The sequence below is a fragment of the Pan paniscus genome, chromosome 15 (genome assembly GCF_029289425.2).
Source record: "Pan paniscus chromosome 15, NHGRI_mPanPan1-v2.0_pri, whole genome shotgun sequence".
Lineage (NCBI taxonomy): Eukaryota > Metazoa > Chordata > Mammalia > Primates > Hominidae > Pan > Pan paniscus.
The window spans coordinates 24,812,165-24,839,297 of record NC_073264.2 but is presented as its reverse complement, the minus strand read 5'-3'; the positions used below and the strand labels follow the sequence as shown (position 1 = coordinate 24,839,297).

Here is a 27,133-nt window from a genome sequence, read left to right as displayed (position 1 = left end):
CTCCCCCTGACACAAGGAGGTTCCACAGGAAACCCGGAAACCTCTTTTCTTCTTCCCTGACTCTCCATTTCTTTCTCTGCATCATTCTGAGTCTCCTACATGTTGTCTCCATCTTTCCATCTTCCCTCCTCCTTTGGATGGCTTCCTTCCCTTGATCCTGGTTTTATCTTGCCTCTTGGTCTTCATCGACACTTGTCACAATCATGCTTCTTTGTCTCTCTCCCTTGCCCTTCCTTCTTGGCACGTGTTCTCACCTCCCTGCCTCTCTGCTTCTAACCCTGTTTCCACACCCCGTCCCTCGCACTCATACTGACTCGGCGCCCTTTCTTTTCTGCCTCTGCGTCTTTCCCTTTCTGACTCCCTGGTCTGTCCTGCCTGTCTGCGCTCTGGGGCTGCCTCCATCCCCGGGTGGCCTGCCTCTGTTGTTCTTCACTCTCCTCATCTGTTCTTCTCTCTGCCCGGCTCTACCTCTATGGTTCCTTGCTCCACCCACGGTCCAGATTCTTCAGGATTCTCCGTGAAGGGATAACCAGGTGAGAACTGCCCCCATTTTCTCTGCAGAGAGCGGGGCATGCTTCTCCTGGGAGCCGGATTGCTGGACCAGGGGTCTGCTGTCCCAAGCACTCAGTGCCAACTCTTAGCATACTCCAGCCAATGCCACCCCAGGGAAACCCCTTACAGAGATTGTCCTTCAGCATCACCTCAGAGGGCAAGAGAAGCAGAGCCCTGAGTAGGGGTGGGTGCAACAGCAGGTGCCTCTCCCAGGGTGGAGGAGAGGCGCGGGGGTAGGGAGGGGGGCTGCAGAGGACAAAGCCACTTGCTGGAGCCTGGGCTCCCTCAGGAGTAACATAGCCCTCCTGTCTCTGACCCAGGGGAAGCACCAAGATGACCGATGCCCAGATGGCTGACTTTGGGGCAGCGGCCCAGTACCTCCGCAAGTCAGAGAAGGAGCGTCTAGAGGCCCAGACCCGGCCCTTTGACATTCGCACTGAGTGCTTCGTGCCCGATGACAAGGAAGAGTTTGTCAAAGCCAAGATTTTGTCCCGGGAGGGAGGCAAGGTCATTGCTGAAACCGAGAATGGGAAGGTGAGTAGGGCATGGCGCCAGGGCAGAAGGGAAGGAGGTTTGGGAAAGAAGATGCAGAGGTGGAGCCACTTGCAGGGGGAGCTGAGAGGGCTGGAGAAAAGCCAAGGCCAGTGGGGATGCCAGGACATGCTCCTTTGAGGAGCCCAGAATCTGATCCCTCTCAAATTGACCTGAGCTGGTGCAACAGGTGCCACCCAGGGCCATGTGCCCCTTGCCAGAGAGGATGCTGAGGAAGAAGGACCTCAGTGTTCGCCTAAGAGGGGTCTTGTAGATAAAGAGGGCACAGACACAGCATTAAATGATGCCCCCTTGCACTAGTATCCCTCTTCCCTGTGCCTCAGTTTCCTCCATGAGTCCACTTTCTCAAATTCCGTTCACCCAAATCAAGAGTAATTCTTAGACCCAGATGAACACAAAGATCAGAAACTTTTGAGCTGAGCACTCTCCTTGACTGGCACTCAGAAGCTCTGGTCCCTGGTTTGCTCACGCTAGCCAAGAGAATCACCCCTGGTTACCAGCTGCGGCTCAGGGCTGTGTGCCTCATGAACTCGTTGACTGAATGTTACAACCCATTGAAGTGTAGAATAACAGGCCACAATCCCCTGGGGCTTTTGACTCTGATCCCAGCTCTGCCTCCCGCTAGTCACTGTGCAGGCAAATCATTTAGTCATTTAGATCCACGGATTTCTCCACTATAAAAAACACTGGAATACCTACTGGCAGGATCTAGTGACATCAGGGCATGGCAAACTGACTGCTGCCAATCAAACCACACCAACAGTGATGGATGGGGAGTGTGGAGTAGATGGGTGAGCTACTTTTCCAGCAGGGGTGAAGTTTTGCCCTGAGCAACAGATACCCTAAAGCGCCGCCCGCGGGAGACAGCCTCGGGGTCAGCATAAGGTGTGCACAGATCTGAGAGCTCCCAATCTCCAGGTCTGCCCCAAGACCCTTGGAACATAGGGACTGAAGAGTGATGGTCATGGGCACAGGGTGTCCCCAGGATGGTCTGGGGATCTGGCAAGAGAAAGGTACCCTAAGACAGTCTCTAGGATGGGAGATACAATGGGAAGGGAAATTATCTGGGGAAAGTGTCCCAGGGGACATACGGGGTAGGGGCCGGGGCACTGGTCAGAGCAAGGGGAGCAAGGCCAAGTCCCTGTGTCCTGGGAGGAGGTCAGTGGGCAGTGCTGGCAAGGGTCCCGGAGGGATTGTGGTCATTCATCCTCCTGCCTATGCGCCCCCTCCAGACGGTGACTGTGAAGGAGGACCAGGTGTTGCAGCAGAACCCACCCAAGTTCGACAAGATTGAGGACATGGCCATGCTGACCTTCCTGCACGAGCCCGCGGTGCTTTTCAACCTCAAGGAGCGCTACGCAGCCTGGATGATATATGTGAGTGGCTCCTGCACACTGCAGAGGCTTCCTGTGCTGCGTGGAGGCCAAAATAAGCCAGGGGGGCTCTCCCAAGAAGAGGGGGAGAGACTCCCAGGGGACCCAAGTCCCCTTCCCCCCTCCACCCCTAGTCAGCTGCAGGAGGAGCAGAGCCAGCTGGAGTGAACAGGGACATGCCTGGCTGCCACCACTGCCTGTCCCAGGCTCTCCCCACCAACCTCATGCCCAGCCTTGTCTCCTGCTCCAGACCTACTCGGGCCTCTTCTGTGTCACCGTCAACCCCTACAAGTGGCTGCCGGTGTACAATGCCGAGGTGGTGGCTGCCTACCGGGGCAAGAAGAGGAGTGAGGCCCCGCCCCACATCTTCTCCATTTCCGACAACGCCTATCAGTACATGCTGACAGGTGAGCCTGGTGGCCCCTGGTCTCTGCTCCTCCTCCCGGACACCCACCCAGATCCTCAGCCCTGACCCCATTGCTTCTCCTCTTTTTTCTTCCAGATCGGGAGAATCAGTCCATCCTCATCACGTGAGCGAGTGCCATCCTCCCACAGAAGGGACTGGTCTAGGGGCATACAGGCTGATGCCTAGGGTGTAGCTGGGAGGAGAGGTTTAAGGCTGGGATTGCAGGGAGCATGGGGCACTGAGCTCTCATTAGAGGGGTGCCAGAGCAATGAACAATGTCAGGCAAATCCTGCTGGGTGCTGGGCTCTGATGGCCGGGCTGGGAATGGGAGCATGTGATGCTGAGCCCTGTATGGAGAACAGTAGGAATCCTGAGTTTTGATTAGTCTCTGTGACCCCCAGGGGAGAATCCGGGGCGGGGAAGACTGTGAACACCAAGCGTGTCATCCAGTACTTTGCCAGCATTGCAGCCATAGGTGACCGTGGCAAGAAGGACAATGCCAATGCGAACAAGGTGCCATGGGGGACACAGGCTCGGCAGAACAGGGGTAGGGGGCAGGCCGACCCGAGTTACCCCTAACCCTCCCCTCCCTGTGACGTGTTGGGGACAGCCACACTGAGCTGGGCTCCTGATAGTCAGCCCAGTATGGAAGACCTTCCTGACAGGAGACACTCACCCTGAGGTCTGGGTAGGATCCTGCGGAGTCGCAGACCCACCAGCGGTTCACCCAGCCCCGCACCCCCATTCCTCAGGGCCAGGGCAGCCTCCCTGCCCTCTCACCACTGCCTGGAGGTGGATGGAGGATGAACCCATGCAGTTCTGCTCCTTTCATAGGGCACCCTGGAGGACCAGATCATCCAGGCCAACCCCGCTCTGGAGGCCTTCGGCAACGCCAAGACTGTCCGGAACGACAACTCCTCCCGCTTTGTGAGTGCCTTTGACCACTCCCAATGGCCTCATCCAGCCTTGACAAGAAAAAGGGGGTGCTGTTTTGCCACACCCAGTTGATTGTACTGTATCTGGCTTTGGGATATCAACATGCACACGTTGGTGGGAAGAGAGCATAGGCTTTGGAGCCAAAGGTCTGACTTTCCACTTGCTCAGCAAGTCCTTACACCTCTCTGAGCCCTAGTTCCTTCACCTGTGAAACAGGGGGACTAATATCCACCCTGCAGATTACTGGGAGGATTAGGTGAGATCATATGAGAGGTATGAGCAGGAGGCATTCTGTGTGCGTTCCCCTGTGGGCCGAGGTTCCACTAGGAGGTCCCTGCACAGTGTGTGAGGGTGGCATCCTCTGCCCGGCTTCACTTATACTCAACTGAGACACCAGAGAAGTCGTTTACATTTCCAGAACCATCCAGGGCTTCTGGGCTGAATAGAGGACCAGGATTTCACTCTGTCCTTCCCGCCAGTTCCCTCACTCTGTCCCATTCGTCCCCAGGGGAAATTCATTAGGATCCACTTTGGGGCCACTGGAAAGCTGGCTTCTGCAGACATAGAGACCTGTGAGTACCAGCAGGGAGGCTGCCACCCTCCAGGTCCCCCTCTGCCTTCTCTCCCTGCCTGGCGGCCAGTCTCATCATTCCTGCCATCTCCTGCTTTGTCTGCATTTGCCTCTGGGCTTTAGGATCCTTTTTGTTTAAGCCACATCTTCTCGCCTGGCCCTCTTCATCAAGCTGTGGGTGCCCCCTGCCCTCTGCCCCCATGGCCACCTTTTTCTGGCTCTACTCTCTTTCCTTCCTCACCTGCCTTCCTCCCCTCCGCCCACCTCAGACCTGCTGGAGAAGTCCCGAGTGATCTTCCAGCTGAAAGCTGAGAGAAACTACCACATCTTCTACCAGATTCTGTCCAACAAGAAGCCGGAGTTGCTGGGTGAACCTGCCTGCCACCCCCCACCCACTGCTGTCCCTGCTGCACACCCCAAAGACTCCTGCATGCAGGGCAGGGCCCTCCTGCTCCCCATTGTGCCCCACCTTGCTGCTCACTTCCCTTCTCTCTCTGCTCACTCCGCCGGCTCCCTCTCCCTTCCCTCCCAAGACCACCTGCATCTCCTCTCGCCTCCCTGTGCAGTCACACACCTCACTCCTTCGCCACCCTTCTCTCCACTCCTCCCTCGGCTTGTCTTTGCCTTCTCCTCTTTATTTGCCTCCCCATCTCCCATGTGTCACTCCCCTGCCACCCTCCCTCCTCCTTGTTATTGGAGCCCCTGCCAGGGCCCCTCTTCTACCCTTTCACTTCCTCTGGGTTCACTCCTTGGTCCTTGCTGACTTCTCTTCTCTCCCTGCTCCCTGTCCTCCCCTCCTCCATTCACCCCATCCCTTACCCCTCCCTGCCCCTCCCTCCCTTTCCCAACTCTCCCTGCCCCTTCCCTGCCCTCCGCCTGCCCCCTTGCCCCTGCCTCACCCCTTGCCTGGTGCAGACATGCTGCTGGTCACCAACAATCCCTACGACTACGCCTTCGTGTCTCAGGGAGAGGTGTCCGTGGCCTCCATTGATGACTCCGAGGAGCTCATGGCCACCGATGTGAGTGAGGGGGCTGCTGCGGCCGTTCGAGGGACCCCAGGAGCTCCTGGGGCCACCGCTCCAACCCCCCTCTTTGTCTCTCGCTCTGTCTCAGAGTGCCTTTGACGTGCTGGGCTTCACTTCAGAGGAGAAAGCTGGCGTCTACAAGCTGACGGGAGCCATCATGCACTACGGGAACATGAAGTTCAAGCAGAAGCAGCGGGAGGAGCAGGCGGAGCCAGACGGCACTGAAGGTGGAAGGGGCAGGCAGGCAGCCCTGGGAAGGCCTGAGGTGCTGACCAGGCTCTCTGGGGGACTCAGATCCCAGAGACTCTGAGGCTTGTGGGGCAGTGGGGTGTGTTGTGGGATGGTGAGGGACAGGGACGTGGGAGAGGTGGGCAGACAGAGTCCACCACAATCCCAACTCCTCAACCCCAGCTGCACTCACCAGAACTGAGGTGGGGAATTTTCCTCCTGTGCCCAAGACTCGCCCAGCCCCAGGAAGCACAGCCCCTGAGCTCTGCACGTCACCATCACTAATGCAGGGCCTTTGCCTGCCCAGCCCTTGGGTAAGCCCCTCGTGGGCTCATACCATGTTCTGTTTGGGAGGCAGTGGGCCAGGGGTCAGGACACAGCCCAGGGCATTGGTGTGTCAGTTTCCTCCTCAGTGAAATGGATCAACAATCTTTCCTCACTCCTCTGGTGGCTACTGTGAGGTCCTTTGAGAAAATGTGAAGGTGCAAACAGTGCTAGACAGGTGCCCAAGAACATTCCTCCCTACCTTCAAGGACCCTTCTCCAAGTCTGCCCAGATCAAAGTGTCAAGCTGGGGTTCATGATAACACACCAACAGTTATTACAGCATTCTTGAAATCACACCAAATAACTCCTACTCTAAACAGAGAAATCCTCATGTTGGGTGGCACATTTGGATGGCTGAGGGTAGGAGCGTGGTGCTGTCTGATATACTCTCAGCCAGTCAGATTGGGTAGCATGTGGATGGAGAAGACAGCATGGCCAGTCCAGGGCTAGACACTGGGGTAGAGAATGAAGGAGACAGGGAGCAGAGGACATCTAGCCCCTCAGCCACACCCTTGCCCTGGAGAGGCGAGGGATGTGGTGAAGGTGGGGATATGCCCACAGCAGTGCCTGTGAAAGACCTGACCCAGAGACGCCACAGATGTAGAGACAGAACTGAGAAGAGCCAGTTGTGGCAAGAGGCCATGGGCCGGATAAGGGGGCTGCGCTCCAGCCTGACTCAGGCACACGTTGGTTGAGTAACCAAGGCAAGCCCTGTGCTCTTCCAGGCCTTGATTTCTTCCTCTTTAAGGATAAGAAATTGGACCTGATGCTTCCTAAAGTCTTGGCCCCAGGACAGGGAAGGAGGCTCACTCCCTGAAAGTGTTCACTCAGGCCAGGTGCAGTGGCTCATGCCTGTAATCCCAGCACTTTGGGAGGCCAAGGCGGGTGGATCACTTGAGGTAAGGAGTTTGAGACCAGCCTGGGCAACATGGTGAAACCCTGTCTCTACTACAGATACAAAAATCAGCCTGGCATGGTGGCTCATGTCTGTAGTCCCAGCTACTTGGGAGGCTGAGGCAGGAAAATCACTTGAACCCAGGAGGTGGAGGCTGTAGTGAGCCAAGATCGTGCCACTGCACTCTAGCCTGGGTGACAGAGCAAGTCTCTATCTTAAAAAAAAAAAAAAAAAAAAGGAAGTGCTCACTTATCCTTTCCCTCTCAACCAGATGCCGACAAGTCGGCCTACCTCATGGGGCTGAACTCAGCTGACCTGCTCAAGGGGCTGTGCCACCCTCGGGTGAAAGTGGGCAACGAGTATGTCACCAAGGGGCAGAGCGTGCAGCAGGTGTACTACTCCATCGGGGCTCTGGCCAAGGCAGTGTATGAGAAGATGTTCAACTGGATGGTGACGCGCATCAACGCCACCCTGGAGACCAAGCAGCCACGCCAGTACTTCATAGGAGTCCTGGACATCGCTGGCTTCGAGATCTTCGACGTGAGTTGGGACCCCTGGGAGTGGGAGAACAATCACTCGCTTGCTCCTACATTCAACAGCCATTTGCTGAGAGCCAGCTGTGGACCAGACATGGGAAGGCAGTGGGGACTGTGTGGTGACAGAGGCAGTCATTGTCCCTGTCTTCAGGGGAAGCCCTCCTCTACTGCCCTGACATGGAGGGGACCAGCCACACCCTGCTGGGCTCGGCACAGTGCACGGGCACAGCCCCAATGGCCACTCACACCCACTTTCTGACTGCTCCCACCCCTCATGCCTCCTGCAGTTCAACAGCTTTGAGCAGCTCTGCATCAACTTCACCAACGAGAAGCTGCAGCAGTTCTTCAACCACCACATGTTCGTGCTGGAGCAGGAGGAGTACAAGAAGGAGGGCATCGAGTGGACATTCATTGACTTTGGCATGGACCTGCAGGCCTGCATTGACCTCATCGAGAAGGTGCCTCCTTGGCCTCACCACCTATGCCCCCTCCTCTGCCATCCAGACAAAGTGGTGGCTGAGTCCCTTCTACACCCAAGAAACTAGAGTCCCAAGAATCCCAGGCCTTTCTCCAGGCCCAGCTTCTCCCCACTGTGAAGTCATGGGCATGAACAGGATGATCCCCCCAACTCTTCCTTTCCCAGGACCTTGCACTTTATGCCCCTTTGTGGTGGTCCCCTCAGTGTCTTAAGAGTGAGATGTAGTGAAGGAGAGGCCCCTGGCCCCTCTGACCGCCCATGAGAAGCGTCATTCATGGAAAGATCCTAGGCTGAAATTAGAGATGTTTGGCCTCCCACCACCTTCCTGTTGGTTGAGAAATAAGCCAGTCTCCAGCCCTCTTGCTTATGGGCATTCCTCAGAAGAGACAAGGCTGCAGGCAGGAGGCCCCATAGGCCGGGGCTGACTTGCTCTCAGTGAACCTCTGCTCTTTGTCAGCATAGGCCAGAGCCCAGATTGTCTGACCCACACCCAGCCCAGCCACGGCCTTCATAAAATGGGAGCTTCCCCACATGCTTTGGGTCATTATCCAGATTCTTAACCAGAGTTCTCATGTTTCAGAGCCCTCAGAATCCCATAAAACTGTGTGTGGAAAAAAGCATGTGTACATTCATACATACATGTGTGTGCTTGTGCATGTGTGTGTGTGTACGTGTGTGTGTGTACATGCGTTTTTCTGGAGAGACAGTCTTTAGCTTCAACAAATTCTTAAAAGGATTCCTGCCCCAAGAAAAATCAAGAACCACCAGGTTTTTGGAAGTGTTATGGTGAAGAACCTGGATCCTTCTATCTAACCCTTGAAGAATTGCTACTGGTGTCATACAGACAGAGCCTGGCCCGGTGCCTCTGACACACATCTGTCCCTGCCCTCCTGCCTCTGGGGCAGTGAGCCATCAGAGAGAAGGGGCTGTGCTGTGAGGCACTGTGGGCCTTGTGGGGGTGATTAGGAATGCATGACTCTTTGCTGGACCCACTGGGCAGAAAGGAGGAGGAAGGGGCTTTTTAAATTCCAGGAATATTGGCTTCCTGTTTTAGGGTAAGAGGTACCAGCACAGCGCCCCTTCAGCAGGCCAGCGCTACTGGCTCCAGAGTCCTTTTCCTGTCAGGGTATGGGACTGTGGAAGCCTGGGAGTGTGCTCAGTGATTCTCTCTTTGCCTCTTCACCCTGCCCTCAGCCCATGGGCATCATGTCCATCCTGGAGGAGGAGTGCATGTTCCCCAAGGCCACTGACATGACCTTCAAGGCCAAGCTGTACGACAACCACCTGGGCAAGTCCAACAATTTCCAGAAGCCACGCAACATCAAGGGGAAGCAGGAAGCCCACTTCTCCCTGATCCACTACGCCGGCACTGTGGACTACAACATCCTGGGCTGGCTGGAAAAAAACAAGGATCCTCTCAATGAGACTGTTGTGGCCCTGTACCAGAAGTCCTCCCTCAAGCTCATGGCCACTCTCTTCTCCTCCTACGCATCTGCCGATACTGGTAAGCAGGCAGCCCCTGCACTGGGCCAGGGGACTTCTGAAGACACAAAGGGCCAGGGTCCTGCTGCTTCAAAGCACATGACTCCAGAGGCAGGCACAGGGGAGCCCGTGAGTCAAGCCACCTCCTGGCTCACCTCACCACAGTCCAGCTGGGCTTCTGTAGCACCTGCCGTTCTCCACTTTGTGTTATGAGTGTTGATATAGCTGTCTCATGTTTCCTCAAGATGGGGAGTAACTGGAGGTCAGTGAGGGTGGCACATGCATCCCTGTACCATGCCCAGCAGGGAACGATGCATGTGGGAGTTCTCAACAAATGTTGAGAGGACACTGAACAAAAGAGCCTCCACTTCAGAAAAGGAAGAGAAAGGATGTGGCTTGAAATGAAGAGGATAAAGTGTAAGAAGAAAAGTAGAGGTTGGGCGTGGTGGCTCACGCCTGTAATCCCAGCACTTTGGGAGGCCGAGGCGGGTGGATCACAAGGTCAGGAGTTCGAGACCAGTCTGGTCAACATGGTGAAACCCCGTCTCTACTAAAAATACAAAAATTAGCCTGGGGTGGTGGCACCTGCCTGTAGTCCCAGCCACTTGGGAGGCTGAGGCAGGAGAGTTGCTTGAATCCGGGCGATGGAGGTTGCAGTGAGCCAAGATTGCACCACTGCACTCCAGCATGGGTGACAGAGTGAGATTCCATCTCAAAAATAGAAGAAGAAGAAGAAGAAGAAGAGGAAGAAGAGGAAGAGGAGGAGGAGGAGGAGAACTAGAATGTGGAAAGATATAAGAAGAAAGGGCAAGTCTAGAAGAGGGAGAGCTAAGGGCACTGATGTATGTCAGTGCCTACTATGGGCAAGCACTGGTGAGCTGCCCTACAGGCGTGGTCTTATCTAATCCTCTTTACAACTTTGGGAAGTTGTTACTGTCATCCTCATGGTAAACTGAATCTTGGAGAATTCCTTGCCCAAAGTCTCAGAGCTACCAAGCGAGCAGCAGAGCTCTGCCTCTGCCCAAGGGCTCCTCTATTTTCCAGCTCCTGTTGATTATTTCTCCTCTCGCTATTTAGGGGACAGTGGTAAAAGCAAAGGAGGCAAGAAAAAGGGCTCATCCTTCCAGACGGTGTCGGCTCTCCACCGGGTAAGAAGGGCCCAGGGGTGCCAGGACACCTGGTGGAACGGCCCAGCCCAGAGACTTCTCGCTGCACCACCTATTCTGATGCTTGAGTTTGATGAGGAAAGAAGCTAGGGCTACATAGTCATTTTTTAGTGTGTAGATTCCACAAAAGCCTGAACTCACGTCATAAATTATGTGGCAGCCCCTGTCCCTTTGATGATTCTGGTGGAGAGTGTCTGGGGACCAGGGTTTAAGGGCCTAAGGGATGGTCCTTGTGGCTCCTAACTCCCCACCTTCATCTGCCTCCAGGAAAATCTCAACAAGCTAATGACCAACCTGAGGACCACCCATCCTCACTTTGTGCGTTGCATCATCCCCAATGAGCGGAAGGCTCCAGGTGAGCCAGGAGAAGACCTTAGTCTGGGGAGGACAGCTGGCATCCACTTTACCCTAAGGCTGACCCTTTCCCCTTCCCTCCTGACAGGGGTGATGGACAACCCCCTGGTCATGCACCAGCTGCGCTGCAATGGCGTGCTGGAGGGCATCCGCATCTGCAGGAAAGGCTTCCCCAACCGCATCCTCTACGGGGACTTCCGGCAGAGGTGGGTATGAGGGTGCCCCAGAGCTCATAGAACAGGGGGAGCCAGGCTGCCCTGGTGGGAATGGGATCTGCAGGTGACCCTGGAATTCTGTGGGCAGAGCAGATCACTGCAAAGCATGGGTGACTCTGGACACTTCCCTCCTCAGGTATCGCATCCTGAACCCAGCGGCCATCCCTGAAGGACAGTTCATTGATAGCAGGAAGGGGACAGAGAAACTGCTCAGCTCTCTGGACATTGACCACAACCAGTACAAGTTTGGCCACACCAAGGTGAGTCTAGAGCCCCATTGGGTGGTTGCAGGGCAGGTGGCCATGTTGAGTGGAGCAGAGAGGAGTTTAGGAGGCAGAAGCCTAATTCTGGCTTCCTTATCAACCTTATCAAGGGCTGAAACCCAAGCTTCATTTCCGGTCTTGTTTGTCAAATTTTTACTCTTACTTCTAGAAGGCATGGGGTGATGGGTCACCTGGGAGCTCATCCAGGGTCTTCCACTCTCTTCTTCCAACCTGGATACTCCCCTCTGAGGCTGCGGCCTGTTGCATCTACCCCTTGCCTGCAGGTGTTCTTCAAGGCAGGGCTGCTTGGGCTGCTGGAGGAGATGCGGGATGAGAGGCTGAGCCGCATCATCACGCGCATGCAGGCCCAAGCCCGGGGCCAGCTCATGCGCATTGAGTTCAAGAAGATAGTGGAACGCAGGTGAGACAGGAGGAAAAGGGAGGCATGCACTAGAGATGTAGAGGCAGATCCGCAATGTCAACTAGTGTGGGTCAGAAGACCTGGGTTCAGACCTACCAGCTGGCCTGGGCAAGTTACTTTACCACTTTGAATCTCATTGCGAATTCTTCTTCTTCTTCTTTTTTTTTTTTTAAAGAAACGTCTCTATAGGAAAATGCAAATTAAGACACCAATGAAATACCATTTTAAAACACTAGACTTTGCTTGCTCAGATGGTCTACAAATTTTAAAAAATGAAAGAAACAAGTAGATAAAAATAAAATGAAAGGAAAAATAATTTTTAAAAGTTTTAAAAATCACTAGACTGACAAAAATTAAGAAGCCTGACCCATTGCTTACAGATGTGTAAATTAGTGCAACTTCCTAGGAAAACAGTTTATCACTATCTTTTAAAGTTGAACAGCTGCAGGCCAGGCGCGGTGGCTCATGCCTGAAATCACAGCACTTTGGGAGGCCAAGGCGGGCGGATCACGAGGTCAGGAGATCGAAACCATCCTGGCTAACATGGTGAAACCCCATCTCTACTAAAAAAAATACAAAAAATTAGCCGGGCATGGTGGCAGGTGCCTGTAGTCCCAGCTACTCTGGAGGCTGAGGCAGGAGAATGGCATGAACCTGGGAGGCAGAGCTTGCAGTGAGCCGAGATCGAGCCACTGCACTCTAGCCTGGGTGACAGAGCGAGACTCCATCTCAAAAAAAAAAAAGTTGAACAGCTGCATACTTCTCCATTCCACTCCTGAGTACATTCCTACAGAGAAACTCTTATACATGTACACCATGACATGAAAAATAATCTTTTAGCAGCATTGGTCATAATAGCAAAGATCTTAAAACAACTTGAATTTCCATCCACAGGGGAATGGGTAAATAGTATTACAGTCATTCAGTGGAATATTATAAAACAGTGAAAAGATGTGAACTCCAACTACATGATACAATATGTTTGAACATTAAAGCATATTGTTAGTAAACAAAGGCAAATCTTGGAAGGATACATACAGTATGATGCAATTTTTATAAAGCTCATAAATAATCAAAACCAGCCATTCATTGTTTAAAGATACATACATATGGCTGGGCACAGTGGCTTATGCCTGTAACCCCAGCACTTTGGGAGGCTAAGGCAGGCAGATCACCTGAGGTCAGGAGATGGAGACCAGCCTGGCCAACATGGTGAAACCCCGTCTCTACTAAAATTACAAAAATTAGCTGGGCATGGTGGCAGGCACCTGTAATTCCAGCTACTCAGGAGCTGAGGCAGGAGAATCGCTTGAATCCGGGTGGCAGAGGTTGCAGTGAGCCGAGATTGTGCCATTGCACTCCAGCCTGGGCAACAAGAGTGAAACTCCATCTCAAAATAAATAAAGTAAAATAAAAATAAAGATACATTCATATGTGGTTAAAGTAATTTTTGAAAAAGCAAGGAAAGGAAAAATAAGATTCAGAGTGGCGGCTGCTCCTGGTGGGGTGACAGGGGTGTAGGAAGGAACGCACAGGTAGATCAATGGCTGGTAACATTTCAGCTCCTGTTTCGGTGGTAGGTTCGTGGATAGTCATTTTGCTTTCATGCTGCATAACTTACATACTTATTATAGACATTCTTATATGTAAACCCCTACATAATTTTTAACATATTTGAAGTTCTTATGAGAATAGAAAAACCAAACAGAGTAGACATTCTATAAGTGGTAGTTTCCATTACCACTAATATCCCAGCTGGGAGGACATAAACTGCCCTTTCATCAAATTGATTAATAAATATTTATCAAGCAACTCCATGTTCAGTGTAGTGATGTTGGAGGTGGGTGTGCACAAGAAGGAAGTCTACGTGCCTACGAACTTGCTTAGTAGGGCCCATGATTGGGAAGCTCTCTTTTATAGTGCCCCACCCTGCCTCCACGTTTCCTTGCCAGGGATGCCCTGCTGGTAATCCAGTGGAACATTCGGGCCTTCATGGGGGTCAAGAATTGGCCCTGGATGAAGCTCTACTTCAAGATCAAGCCACTGCTGAAGAGCGCAGAGACGGAGAAGGAGATGGCCACCATGAAGGAAGAGTTCGGGCGCATCAAAGAGACGCTGGAGAAGTCCGAGGCTCGCCGCAAGGAGCTGGAGGAGAAGATGGTGTCCCTGCTGCAGGAGAAGAATGACCTGCAGCTCCAAGTGCAGGCGGTGAGGCCACGTAATTATCTCTTCAGCCCTCTCCTCCCCTCCCCTAGATTATAGCCCATCTCACGACCAGGGACTGGGAGTCTAGGAGTGCCAGCTCTTTTTAAGACCCTAGGTCTCCTCTCTTTAACCATCAGCTTCCTCCCTGTTCTCTTCTCCCAGGAACAAGACAACCTCAATGATGCTGAGGAGCGCTGCGACCAGCTGATCAAAAACAAGATTCAGCTGGAGGCCAAAGTAAAGGAGATGAATGAGAGGCTGGAGGATGAGGAGGAGATGAACGCGGAGCTCACTGCCAAGAAGCGCAAGCTGGAAGACGAGTGCTCAGAGCTCAAGAAGGACATTGATGACCTGGAGCTGACACTGGCCAAGGTGGAGAAGGAGAAGCATGCAACAGAGAACAAGGTGAGGGCAGCTCCCTCTGGCTTCAGCCCAGGTCTCCTCAAGACTCCCAGACTAGAGTGTGGTCCTGGTCCTCGGCATGGAGGTCCCTACAGATGTCTCCAGGCTGGTGATCTTTGACCCTAAAGGGGATGGGTTTTTGGCCGGCAGGTGAAGAACCTAACAGAGGAGATGGCTGGGCTGGATGAAATCATCGCTAAGCTGACCAAGGAGAAGAAAGCTCTACAAGAGGCCCATCAGCAGGCCCTGGATGACCTTCAGGTTGAGGAAGACAAGGTCAACAGCCTGTCCAAGTCTAAGGTCAAGCTGGAGCAGCAGGTGGATGATGTGAGTAGTAAGAACCATGCTCCTGCTCTCAGAGCAAGATTTTGCAGGCAACACCAATGGCCCAGAAAGTCCTGATCCCTAGAATTAACTTCTATGGCCCTTGAAGTTTTTTGCTTTCTGTAGTTCCTCACTACAGTAGGTCTCTGAATCCTTTGTGCTTGCAGGATTTCTCTATTGGTTTGACTTCCAATCCCACTGGACTTCAAGTTTAGAAGGAGGCAAAAGAGCATACACTATGGATTTCATGTTTTCCACACTTTGCTTATTTTCTTCCCTCCAACAGCTGGAGGGATCCCTAGAGCAAGAGAAGAAGGTGCGCATGGACCTGGAGCGAGCAAAGCGGAAACTGGAGGGCGACCTGAAGCTGACCCAGGAGAGCATCATGGACCTGGAAAATGATAAACTGCAGCTGGAAGAAAAGCTTAAGAAGTAGGAGACTGTGGTGGCCAGGAGGGGCTAATGGAGGTGTCTGGCCTGGTAGATAGAGTGCAGGGTTCTGCGCCTCCACTGGCCACAGTTGCCTTGGGTACGCTGGGAATGAGGTCAATCACAGCCCTCTTCCGCCACTCTCTGGGCTGGTGAGGGGAGGGGGAGGTGCCGATTCTGGCATACTAAGGCCAAGAAAAGAATGAGCCCCAGAGGAAGGAAGGCTACCTGTCACTCCCCCACCCCCACCCTTCTCCTGCAGGAAGGAGTTTGACATTAATCAGCAGAACAGTAAGATTGAGGATGAGCAGGCGCTGGCCCTTCAACTACAGAAGAAACTGAAGGAAAACCAGGTGACTTTTTTTCCCAGTGCATGAAAGTGGGAGCTCAATAGCCCTGAGGTAACTGAGGCTGCAGCAGCTGCGTAGGGTTCTACACAATATCTGGAACTCCAGGCAGCCTCATAGACCCAACCATCCCTGACTTACAGGCACTCAGGAACACTAGCCTTCCCCCGTGGAGCAAGAATACATTACGTTAGCAAAACTGTTTGAGAAGGGGGACTCATACCTACTAAAGGGCTTCTCCTTCTGAGATCTGCTCTGCCTCAGGGACTTTCTACTCTAAGACAAATGATAGAGCTCTATTCTCCTCTAACCCTTCCTCTGGTAGTTCTGCCCTCTGAACGCAGGGTGAAAAAAAAAAGGCTTCAAGGAGCACCTTCCTGTGAGCTGCTCTGTTCATATTCTTCCCGGTACTAACCCCAGCCACTAACCCAGGCTGAGTCCCCATAGGGCATTCATGATAAGAGCCAATTCCAACAACCGTGAGCAAGTCACTTACCCTCCCTGATCCTCAGATTCTCTTCTCACCTGTAAAATGAGACTGACAATACCTACCACACAGGACCAGAGGGGATAATGTATTTGAAACCATTTTGTCAACTAGGAAATTCTATACAAGTATCATATTAATATAGCCCAATTTAGAGAAGTCAGCCAGCCACTAGCCTAAGAAGGTATTGTTTTGTCTTCTCAATGGCCTTCTCATTCCTCTGCAGCTCAAGATTTAGTGAACAGCCATAGTCTCCCTTAGCTTTAATGAACCTCAAACCCTAATGTGCTTTTAGTATCGGGTTTGTCAGAAGAGCCCTGGAAGTCCACTGCCATCCCCATTATAGAGCTACAGAAGCTACATGGCCAGGTCTGGACATAGTGACCCCAAGGGCAACAGGAACTCGGCTACTGGGGCAGGACCTTGTCCTCTCACTTTGGGGCAGACTGTGGCTGGTAGAAAGAGATAGTCTCCCCTCTGCACTTGAGGCCCATGGCCCAGGCTGCAAGTAATGTATGAACACAATTCCACTCCTCTGGGGCTGCACAGGGACTGGCCTGCCTTCATTAGTAATTTGCCCTCCCATCTTCTTGGATGCCCCTTCTGGGTTTTAGCTAGAATATCGGGCCATCCTCAGGTTCTTCTACCCTAGGTCTGGGCAACTTCTTTGGCCTCTTGGACACAGAATAACAGTCCTGTTAATCTCATCAGGTCTCGGCAATAGGCTATGGCTCCTCCTTCATCCCCAAGATCTTGCTCAGAAGTCCCACCTTCTCCATCCTGGGAGCAGAGGCATGGTGGTCCTCTCTGCTGCTTGTAGGACCCATCCATGAACAGTCCATTAAAGCTGTCCATAACCCGAGGTGAAGGGATTTCCACTGAACCCCCGTTTTGCTCCTGGCTAGCCAGACAACAGATCAAAATGGTAGATACGATATTCTCCCAATTTAGTCAAGACCAAGGCTAAGGCCCGAAAAGTGAGGTAAGGGCACTTAAAGAGGATGAGGAGATGAGGTGAAGAGGAGAGTAGCCTGCTAGCACTTTCCTGGCCTGGAAGGGAGCAATCATGTTGAAACCCAGCCCTGGGCATAAACACAGCAAGCCTGGGAGAGCAAGGAATATGGTTGATTGGACTTTGTGGTTAACTTGGAGAATTGCAAAGGTATCTCATTGTTTCGAGGCATATTGTCACAGATATTTGTAAAATACAAGCACTCACTTTCCTGTCTTATGGATAGCGCAACAGAGCCTAGTGAATCTGGGGACTCAGAACTTCTTGATCTCACAGAATACCCGGATCCCCCTTCAACCACAGGTTCTCAGGATTTGGGGCTGCAGATACTCACACTGGGTCTGAGATGCCCTTGGGAGCTTCAACCAAATTCCTACTGATGGCCTATGCATTATAGGAAGTTTAGCAGCATCCCTGGCCTCTACCCTCTAGATGCCAGTAGCAAGCCCCACCAAGACATGACAATCAGACATTGCCAACTGTTTCCTGGGGCACAAAATTGCCCCTAGTTGAGAACCACTGCTTGAGAGGAACCTAAGTTTCTGGTAGCTTTTCAGAGCCGGGGGGATTCCAGTGGAGGGGTCCAGCCGGTGGGTCTGAGCCCTTTGTGTCTGACCCAGGCACGCATCGAGGAGCTGGAAGAGGAGCTGGAGGCCGAGCGCACCGCCAGGGCTAAGGTGGAGAAGCTGCGCTCAGACCTGTCTCGGGAGCTGGAGGAGATCAGCGAGCGGCTGGAAGAGGCCGGCGGGGCCACGTCCGTGCAGATCGAGATGAACAAGAAGCGCGAGGCCGAGTTCCAGAAGATGCGGCGGGACCTGGAGGAGGCCACGCTGCAGCACGAGGCCACTGCCGCGGCCCTGCGCAAGAAGCACGCCGACAGCGTGGCCGAGCTGGGTGAGCAGATCGACAACCTGCAGCGGGTGAAGCAGAAACTGGAGAAGGAGAAGAGCGAGTTCAAGCTGGAGCTGGATGACGTCACCTCCAACATGGAGCAGATCATCAAGGCCAAGGCAGGCTCTGCTCGGCCTCCCCTCGCCCTCTCCTCTGCACAGCGGAGCCTCCCCCATGCCTTCTCTCTCTGCCATCTCCCTTGTCATTCTCATTCTCTTTATCATCCTTTGGTCTCTCTTCCTGTCTCCCCTGCCCCTCTCTGGCTCTCCTCTCCCTCTCTATCTCTTCATGTTCCTCCTTTCTTTAATTCAAGTCCCTCTTCAGACTGCGCCCTCCCACACCTTCTGTGTCCCCCTCCTGCCCTCTGGCGTTCCCCATCTCTGACCCTCTCTTCCTTCCTCTGGTCGACTCAGCCCCTCCCACACTCACCCTTCCTGTTTTGCTTCCTGAAGGCAAACCTGGAGAAAGTGTCTCGGACGCTGGAGGACCAGGCCAATGAGTACCGTGTGAAGCTAGAAGAGGCCCAACGCTCCCTCAATGACTTCACCACCCAGCGAGCCAAGCTGCAGACCGAGAATGGTGGGTGCCCCTAACCAGCCCTGCACCTGCCTAGGGCAGGACATGACTTGTGAAATGGCCCACAAGCCCCTCATTTCACCTCCAGGAGAGTTGGCCCGGCAGCTAGAGGAAAAGGAGGCGCTAATCTCGCAGCTGACCCGGGGGAAGCTCTCTTATACCCAGCAAATGGAGGACCTCAAAAGGCAGCTGGAGGAGGAGGGCAAGGTGAGGCCCAGTGGGGAGGGTGGGCAGGCTTCATGGCAGCCCTGAGGCAATTCACCTCAATGCCAGAAATGGAGCCTGGAGCTGGAAAGAGTCCTCTGCAAGGGAAAGACCCTCCAGTCTAGGTTCTGCCCTGCAGCTAAGCGTCATTTAATGCCTCTTTTCTTATTCGTAAGGGGATGGGGTTAGCAGACTGGGAAATTCCTCAAACAGTGAGGTGCCACATCAGCCCACATGGTGAATAAGGCTGGGCTTGGTTGAAGTACTAGATAAGAAGAGAATCTAGAGAATGGGGCACAGGGAGTCCCTCCCACCTCCTGGTGCCCACCCCTCCCCAGGCGAAGAACGCCCTGGCCCACGCACTGCAGTCGGCCCGGCATGACTGCGACCTGCTGCGGGAGCAGTACGAGGAGGAGACGGAGGCCAAGGCCGAGCTGCAGCGCGTCCTGTCCAAGGCCAACTCGGAGGTGGCCCAGTGGAGGACCAAGTATGAGACGGACGCGATTCAGCGGACTGAGGAGCTCGAAGAGGCCAAGTGAGCTCCAGATACCCCCTTAACCTGACTCTCAGAGAGGAAGGGGCGAGAGGACCTGGGGTGGGGACAGGCAGAGTGGTCATGAGAAGGAAGTGGAAGAGACAGGAGGAACTCGGAGGGCAACAGAAGTGCTTGGAAGAAAGCCTGAACTCTTTGCTCTGTGAACTCTGGCTGGCCCTGACCCACTTCCTGTGACGGGCGAGCTTTTGGCCCGGGTTATACCTGATGCTCACGTATAAGACGAGCAAAAAGCTTGTTGGTCAGAGGAGCTACCGTCGATCAGCCTGTGTGGGGGGTGAGGGCAGGGGGCACTGACACCCAGATGCCACTGCAGGTAGGGGGGACGCCTGGGCAGCCCGTGCTGGCGGACTCTGTTCCAGGCACGAGCAGGCTCAGCTCCTGCTAGGCTGGACTTACGGTGTCTCAAGGAGATATAGGGAGGGGGTGGAAGAAGGTCCACCCAAGGCTGCAGTGTTGCCCAGTAGAGTCACACACACACCCTCCACCCTCACCTGGGCAGGAAGAAGCTGGCCCAGCGGCTGCAGGAAGCCGAGGAGGCCGTGGAGGCTGTTAATGCCAAGTGCTCCTCACTGGAGAAGACCAAGCACCGGCTACAGAATGAGATCGAGGACTTGATGGTGGACGTAGAGCGCTCCAATGCTGCTGCTGCAGCCCTGGACAAGAAGCAGAGGAACTTCGACAAGGTGGGCCTTGGGTGGGGGCCGCAGCCAGCATGCAGGGCAAGGGGGCATGAGGGGTTCAGTGAGAGGCCAGAGCCATCCTCCTTGGAGGTGGGGGAGGAGGGCTAAGCCCAGGCTCAGGACCAGGGACAGATCTTGGACATGCGGCTGAGGCTGGGGGCTGGGGCACTGGGAAGCAGGAGGGCTGGGGAGCTAAGGCTGGGGGGCTGAAGAGTGAGCCTTGTCCCCGGGCAGATCCTGGCCGAGTGGAAGCAGAAGTATGAGGAGTCGCAGTCGGAGCTGGAGTCCTCGCAGAAGGAGGCTCGCTCCCTCAGCACAGAGCTCTTCAAGCTCAAGAACGCCTACGAGGAGTCCCTGGAGCACCTAGAGACCTTCAAGCGGGAGAACAAGAACCTTCAGGGTGTGCTGGGGGTCCAAGAGGCCAGAGATGAGTTGGTGGGAGGGAGGGCCATGCAGGGGCAGGGGGAACACAGGCTTTGAGCTTTCTGGCCCTCTGGTCCCCAGAGGAAATCTCGGACCTTACTGAGCAGCTAGGAGAAGGAGGAAAGAATGTGCATGAGCTGGAGAAGGTCCGCAAACAGCTGGAGGTGGAGAAGCTGGAGCTGCAGTCAGCCCTGGAGGAGGCAGAGGTGAGGGCCGAGAACTCCCTGCACCCCATCCCTGTTCTGCCACTGTCTCCCACTTCTCCCTCACCTGGGGGTGACCCTGACCCCAGGACAAAATCTATTCATTCCATATTCTTTGTTCAACATTATCTACCCACTATTCACTACCCATGACTACCTCCAAAGCCAAGGTCTGCACAAAGGAAAATGTCAGTCTGATTAGAGGCCAAAGGTTTTGTTTCCCACCAGGTTTTAAAAATTGGAATCTGGCCATAATAATAACCACTTAGACAGTGGGTAGGAGTGTGGGGTTCCAGAGTCAAACAGGCCTGAGTTGGAACACAGCTTGAGGACTTTCACTGCAGCGTTGGGCAAAATCTTTAATCTCTCTCTGCCTCAGTTTTCTCATCTGTAAAATGGAATTAACTGTACATACTTCATATGATTTTACACATGATTATTATAAAGATTAAATGAGGTAACACATTTAAGCACTTAATATATATTAGCTATTGTTACTCTTCATTTTTAAGCACCTGGGAATAGCCCTGAGTTTTCTGGGCTTCTAACTTTTCTCAGGAAAGGGTGAGGGACCTGGAAAACAAGATAAAATTTTGAATTTGTGGTTATAAAAATTCCTCCCTTTTCTATAATACTTTAGACAGGTCAGGAATTTATGCAGTGTTAGTGCTGGAGGGTCTGGCAATTGTGAGGTCCAAACCCTTTTCTTGACAGAGGAAGCCCAGAGAGTCCAGCACTTTCTCCCCAATAGCACCGTGGTGGGCATGGGGTGCAGATCCCACCTCCCCATCTCTTCTCAGCTCTTCTTCTCTGGGCGATAGTCCTGGCTGACACCGTGTATCTTCTCATCCTCCCTCTCAACCCTGCCCTGTGCCCTGTCTGCCCGCCCTCGCCCCACCCCTTCCCAGGCCTCCCTGGAGCACGAGGAGGGCAAGATCCTCCGGGCCCAGCTAGAGTTCAACCAGATCAAGGCAGAGATCGAGCGGAAGCTGGCAGAGAAGGACGAGGAGATGGAACAGGCCAAGCGCAACCACCAGCGGGTGGTGGACTCGCTGCAGACCTCCCTGGACGCAGAGACACGCAGCCGCAACGAGGCCCTGAGGGTGAAGAAGAAGATGGAAGGAGATCTCAATGAGATGGAGATCCAGCTCAGCCACGCCAACCGCATGGCCGCTGAGGCCCAGAAGCAAGTCAAGAGCCTCCAGAGCTTGTTGAAGGTACATGGGGGCGGGAGGTCCCCTCACCCAGGGGGGACTGGCCTGGAGAAGCAGTGGTGTCTGGATACAGGCACCAGATTCCTCCTGCCCCTAGGTTACTGCAGGGACCTCTGACAGGTGCCCTCAGTGAAGGGCATCGAGGCTGGCTTCTGCTCACACCCACTCTCCTGATCCTCAGGACACCCAGATCCAGCTGGACGATGCGGTCCGTGCCAACGACGACCTGAAGGAGAACATCGCCATCGTGGAGCGGCGCAACAACCTGCTGCAGGCTGAGCTGGAGGAGCTGCGTGCCGTGGTGGAGCAGACAGAGCGGTCCCGGAAGCTGGCGGAGCAGGAGCTGATTGAGACCAGCGAGCGGGTGCAGCTGCTGCATTCCCAGGTGAGGGGGTCAGGAGCCACCTTGTGGAAACCTACTGAGTGCAGAGCCCAGGACATCTAGAAAAGCCAGATGTTCTAAGTGAGCACATCTAGCCAGGGTCACAAATCATTTCCTCTCTTAGGCCAACTCTCATCTGTGGTGGCTGCAGAACCATTATATTGAGAAAGCGGTCTCTACTTAGAAGCTAAGAGGGTCATGATTGATTGCTGATACCTGCCAAAGCCACAAATCTGGGAGTAGTGGAATGTATCCTGTTATTTGATATTCTTGATCTGAAAGACAGCCTCCGGCTTGCTCTGTAAAGATGAGAGTTTGGGAGTTTAAAGAAGCATAACTGCATCTCTTGCAAACCAAGCTGGCTAGAACACCATTTTCTGCAATCCCACCCACACTGTTTTCAGTTATACTCTGCAATGAGACTTTGTGCTCACCTTTTGCAGCGCCCTGTGGAGTTTTGTTCTTTAATCTAGTATGTGTGAGAATGACATCATGCACTTACCTCATCCCCTCTTCCTTACCCCACTACATTCTTGGTATAGCTATAAACATCTCTGGAACATTGTCCTGGTAAAAAGTTGTTTCCATTTTCCTTGGAATATTGTCATGCTCCTATGTAAACATGTTGCTAAAGAGCTCCAGGGTAATACTGCAGACCTTTTGCTATTTGAAGTCTTTTTTCAGAGTTTAGTAATCTTAGATATAATGTCTAGAATGTATGCACTTTCATAGGAAAAGGGAAAGCAGGTACAAAACGATCAATAGTCTAAAAGTGGGCTTGTTGTTTAAAAAAAAAAATGACCACCTTTAATTCTCTCTGGAGAAAGGGTATGAAATCAGGTAACAAAGTGTAGTATATATTTGATCATTTTTCTCTCTCCATGTCTAGAACACCAGCCTCATCAACCAGAAGAAGAAGATGGAGTCGGATCTGACCCAGCTCCAGTCGGAAGTGGAGGAGGCAGTGCAGGAGTGCAGAAACGCCGAGGAGAAGGCCAAGAAGGCCATCACGGATGTAAGTGACTGCCCACCTTCTGCCTCCTCTAAAGACACAAACAAGGCCTTGGGTCCAGGCCAGGCCACTGTGCTGTAACACCAAGCCAACTCTGCAGTTCTGTGGATTTGAGGGCCTGATGGGAGAAAGGAGATCCTTGGGGGACAAAAGGCCCCGGCCCCTGGCCCATGTTCCTTGCCACCTCTCTCCTGCACACAGGCCGCCATGATGGCAGAGGAGCTGAAGAAGGAGCAGGACACCAGCGCCCACCTGGAGCGCATGAAGAAGAACATGGAGCAGACCATTAAGGACCTGCAGCACCGGCTGGATGAGGCTGAGCAGATCGCCCTCAAGGGCGGCAAGAAGCAGCTGCAGAAGCTGGAAGCACGGGTGCGGGAGCTGGAGGGTGAGCTGGAGGCCGAGCAGAAGCGCAACGCAGAGTCGGTGAAGGGCATGAGGAAGAGCGAGCGGCGCATCAAGGAGCTCACCTACCAGGTGCGGCGGGCGCCAGAGGCCAGGAGTAGATGTGGAAGTTTCTTCTCTGGCCCCACTGCCCCGCCCGCACAGGGCTCCTCTCACCTCCTCCTTGAGATGCTGTTGGTAGATTTAACCTTCTTCTCACGCTCTGCAGTCAGTTTGACTTGAGTCTATGAGTTTTTCCAGCAAATGAAGAATCTACTTCTACTTCCTGAAAACCCTTCTAACTAGTCTTTCCCCAGGTTTCTCTCTCTCTTTTTTTTTTTTTTTTTTAAATAACTCAAAGTGCTACCATGAAGACATCAGAACAGTTCAAAGAATCCTTCCACCTTCGACTGTGGGGATAAGAGTCAGGGCAGGGGAAAAGACCCGGAAATCTTCCATGGAACTTCTGGCACACAAAGAGAAGGCCACAGAGAAAGAGGACCCTAGAATGCTCTAAAACCTCCACTTGCATAGCTGAGAGCTGTGCCCTTGGCCCGTTATTTTCAGTGTACCTGGGAAGAAAAGGCCAAGGAGACGAGGGTGTCAGTCCATTTGATAGATGGATACCAGAGGCACAAGAAAGAGGTTACAGATACAGAACCACAGAGTGATTTGTGGACAGAAGTAGAAATGGCATCCTGGCACATACAATGATAAAGAGATAGGAATGATCGAGTGACGTTGGAGCCAGTGATCCCAATGCCTGAATTCTGGCCCAGTACAATATATTAGAATGTAGAATAATCTGGATTATGATAATACCGCCTTCTTTCTGCATTCCTTTTCTGGTCAAGAACTACTGGCCAAGAGAACCTATGTAAGTCCAGGTTGGAGCTTTATCCACCAGATTGGAGCTAGAACAGACCTGGTGCTTTTATATTACCACATTAGGGAATTCCATTAGGTTCTGAGCCCCTCCCCCTACTTCTAGCTTTACGAATTCAGCCTTCATCGCTTTGTGGATCCCTGACTGACAACCTTGCATTGCCCCTTTGACCTACGATAGAGTCAGAGAATCTTCCCCACCACCTCTTTGACCTGGATCGTTGCAGGGAGGGGCAGCAAAGGCAAGGGGAGAAGAGTTAAATGATGGAGGAGGGAAAGGTGATTGCATTTGCTCCCCCTCCAAACCGGCTTCTCCCACCCTCCCACCCCCAGACAGAGGAAGACAAAAAGAACCTGCTGCGGCTGCAGGACCTGGTGGACAAGCTGCAACTGAAGGTCAAGGCCTACAAGCGCCAGGCCGAGGAGGCGGTGAGTTCAGAGCTTTCTTCCCTTTCTCATCAACACACCTACTATTTGTGAGAACCAATGAATATCTCCTACAGAGGGGCCTGGACAAAGAGTTTGCTATAAACTTTAACTCTCAAACATTTATTTGACACATCTGGTATGCTCAGAGCTGTCAGGTGTTCTGAATTAACAAAGGCACCACCTACAAGCTGCTTACAATTCAGATACCATAACCCAACAGAAGGCAGTGTAGATGCTAGTGCAGGACATGGGGCAGCCAAAGCTGAAGGCAGGAAGGTGGCAGTGGAATTGGGCCTAGAAGGGGACCCAGCTAGCTGTGGGGCAGTGGGGAAGACATCTGGGTGGATGTGAGTTGCTGATTAGCATGCCTGCACAGGAAGCTGGGGTCCGGGACAGGTGCAGCAAAACAGGATTCTGAAGGGGCCCAGATCAGGCAGCATGGGATTTGTCTGGGGCAGTGGATGGCCGTGAAGGACTCTGAGTGCTGGACATGTTTGAGAAGAGTGCAAAGCAGTTGCAGGATACCCTTGGGAAGGCTGTTGCAGGAATATGCATGAGGCATGGGTGCCTCAGGGACAGGGAGCTGGAACCTCAGGTTGAGAGGCTGAGAATCCCATAGCCCATCTCCAGCTCATTCACCCATCCCCACTGTCCCACCACAGGAGGAGCAAGCCAACACCAACCTGTCCAAGTTCCGCAAGGTGCAGCATGAGCTGGATGAGGCAGAGGAGCGGGCGGACATCGCTGAGTCCCAGGTCAACAAGCTTCGAGCCAAGAGCCGTGACATTGGTGCCAAGGTGGGTCCCTCCCCTGGGCTTCACTAGTCACTTCCACATTAGCATGCCCCCTGATATGGGTGCCCTTCAGAGTGGGCACTGCTTGCCCTATATGTAGGCAGTTCTGAGGGTCCCATAGCTTACATAACCTGAGAATCCACTCTCCTGCTCAAAACAGCCCCCCACTGACTGGAACTTCTGCAGAGATCCCCAGTTCCATCCCCCTAAACCAAAAGTGCCTCTAACGTGGGACCACAAGATCCCTGGGGCCCTGCCTCTCCCTCCAAGGGCATCTCCCTTAGGTCTCTGAAAGCCCCAGGGATTTGTCCCCACACACTTCTCCCTCTTGCCAGCTGCCCCCTCACACCTCTTATTCTTTTTGCAGCAAAAAATGCACGATGAGGAGTGACACTGCCTCGGGAACCTCACTCTTGCCAACCTGTAATAAATATGAATGCCAAACTCTGCCTGAGCCCATCTGTCCTTCCTGCCAGCTGTCCATCCTGGATCAGAGCAGTAGGGGGCCTGAGAGGAGGGAGGCCCGCAGCCCCTGTATCAGAGCTGCCAGAGCCAAGGCATCCCATATCCACAAGGAAGGAGACCGAGGTGCAGAGGAGTGAGGTGTTCTGCCTGACGTGGACAGCTGTGAGTCCCAGTTCTGCTCAGTCAACCACACAAGGGTGGAGAGGGAGAAATTTCAAAAGTGAAGAAAACAATGGCATCAAAATGGTGAGCCAGTCCAAGATGCTAGGAGATAGAATTTTGGTGCCGAAGTTGAAGCCACTCTCCACCTACCCCACCCCTGAGGCTGCAATGATTAAAGGTGTCCTAGGACACCCATTCTTTCTGAAATGAATTTTCCACCAATGCCAGAAAAGGCTCAGAGCTGGCTGAGAATTAAGGTATGGGAAAGGAGATGGGAGAGATTCCATTCTAGTCAGCCCCTAGGAAGTAACTCCCAGGGAGCCCCCTCCCTGTCTTCCCCAGGGGTCTCCCCCTGCCTCCTATGATTCAGCACCTCACCGTGAGGGCATCTTGAGACTCTGGGGCCAATCATCACTGAGCCCAAACCAATATGCCATGAGGACCAAGCCTGGGCATTGCTCATTTCCTGTTGGTTCTCACACAGACACAGATGGCACAGGTGCCTGTACAGGGAAACACTGTGGTCACATTTCTGCTCTCTCTAAGCTCCTACTGGGGACAGTCTGGCCTGGATCACACAGCTGCTTGTGGGACAGGCCTGGTCCTGACCCCGTTCTGCACAAAGCAAATCCCCACTCCCCACTGGGCTTTGCAGCCAGGCTCTGCTGACCGCCTCCTTAACCGTTCACCTGGCACCCCATCTCCCTGACTCCCCAAGTGGAGCCTCTTCTATCCCTCCTCTGAGACCATGAGAATGGACTGTGCATAAAGCCCTGAGAAATGTGAGCAGTGACCAGAGAAACACAAAATCCTGTTGGTTCTAGCCCAGGAGAGGCTGCCAGCTCTGATGGTGAGCCAGGACACAAGGATAGGAGAACAGGAAGCAGG

At 53.3% G+C, this 27,133-nt stretch overlaps 1 protein-coding gene across 1 annotated transcript; it reads left to right on the top strand.

Moving 5' to 3' along the window:
• Positions 1–885: 885 nt before the first annotated feature.
• Positions 886–26,588, top strand: MYH6 (myosin heavy chain 6). The gene is made up of 37 exons (XM_034937302.4): positions 886–1,086; positions 2,337–2,480; positions 2,728–2,884; positions 2,980–3,007; positions 3,285–3,396; positions 3,718–3,810; positions 4,328–4,391; positions 4,660–4,758; positions 5,306–5,409; positions 5,504–5,642; positions 7,136–7,404; positions 7,688–7,858; positions 9,073–9,382; positions 10,438–10,508; positions 10,794–10,881; positions 10,969–11,086; positions 11,232–11,355; positions 11,643–11,779; positions 13,732–13,987; positions 14,147–14,389; positions 14,537–14,713; positions 14,997–15,142; positions 15,402–15,492; positions 17,606–17,995; positions 18,329–18,455; positions 18,541–18,659; positions 18,995–19,191; positions 19,712–19,895; positions 20,127–20,292; positions 20,397–20,521; positions 21,427–21,735; positions 21,914–22,117; positions 23,004–23,129; positions 23,328–23,603; positions 24,729–24,824; positions 25,487–25,621; positions 25,986–26,588. The coding sequence occupies exons 1-37, from the start codon at positions 886–888 to the stop codon at positions 26,007–26,009; spliced, it is 5,820 nt and encodes a 1,939-aa protein (XP_034793193.1). The 3' UTR covers positions 26,010–26,588.
• The last annotated feature ends 545 nt before the right edge of the window (positions 26,589–27,133 follow it).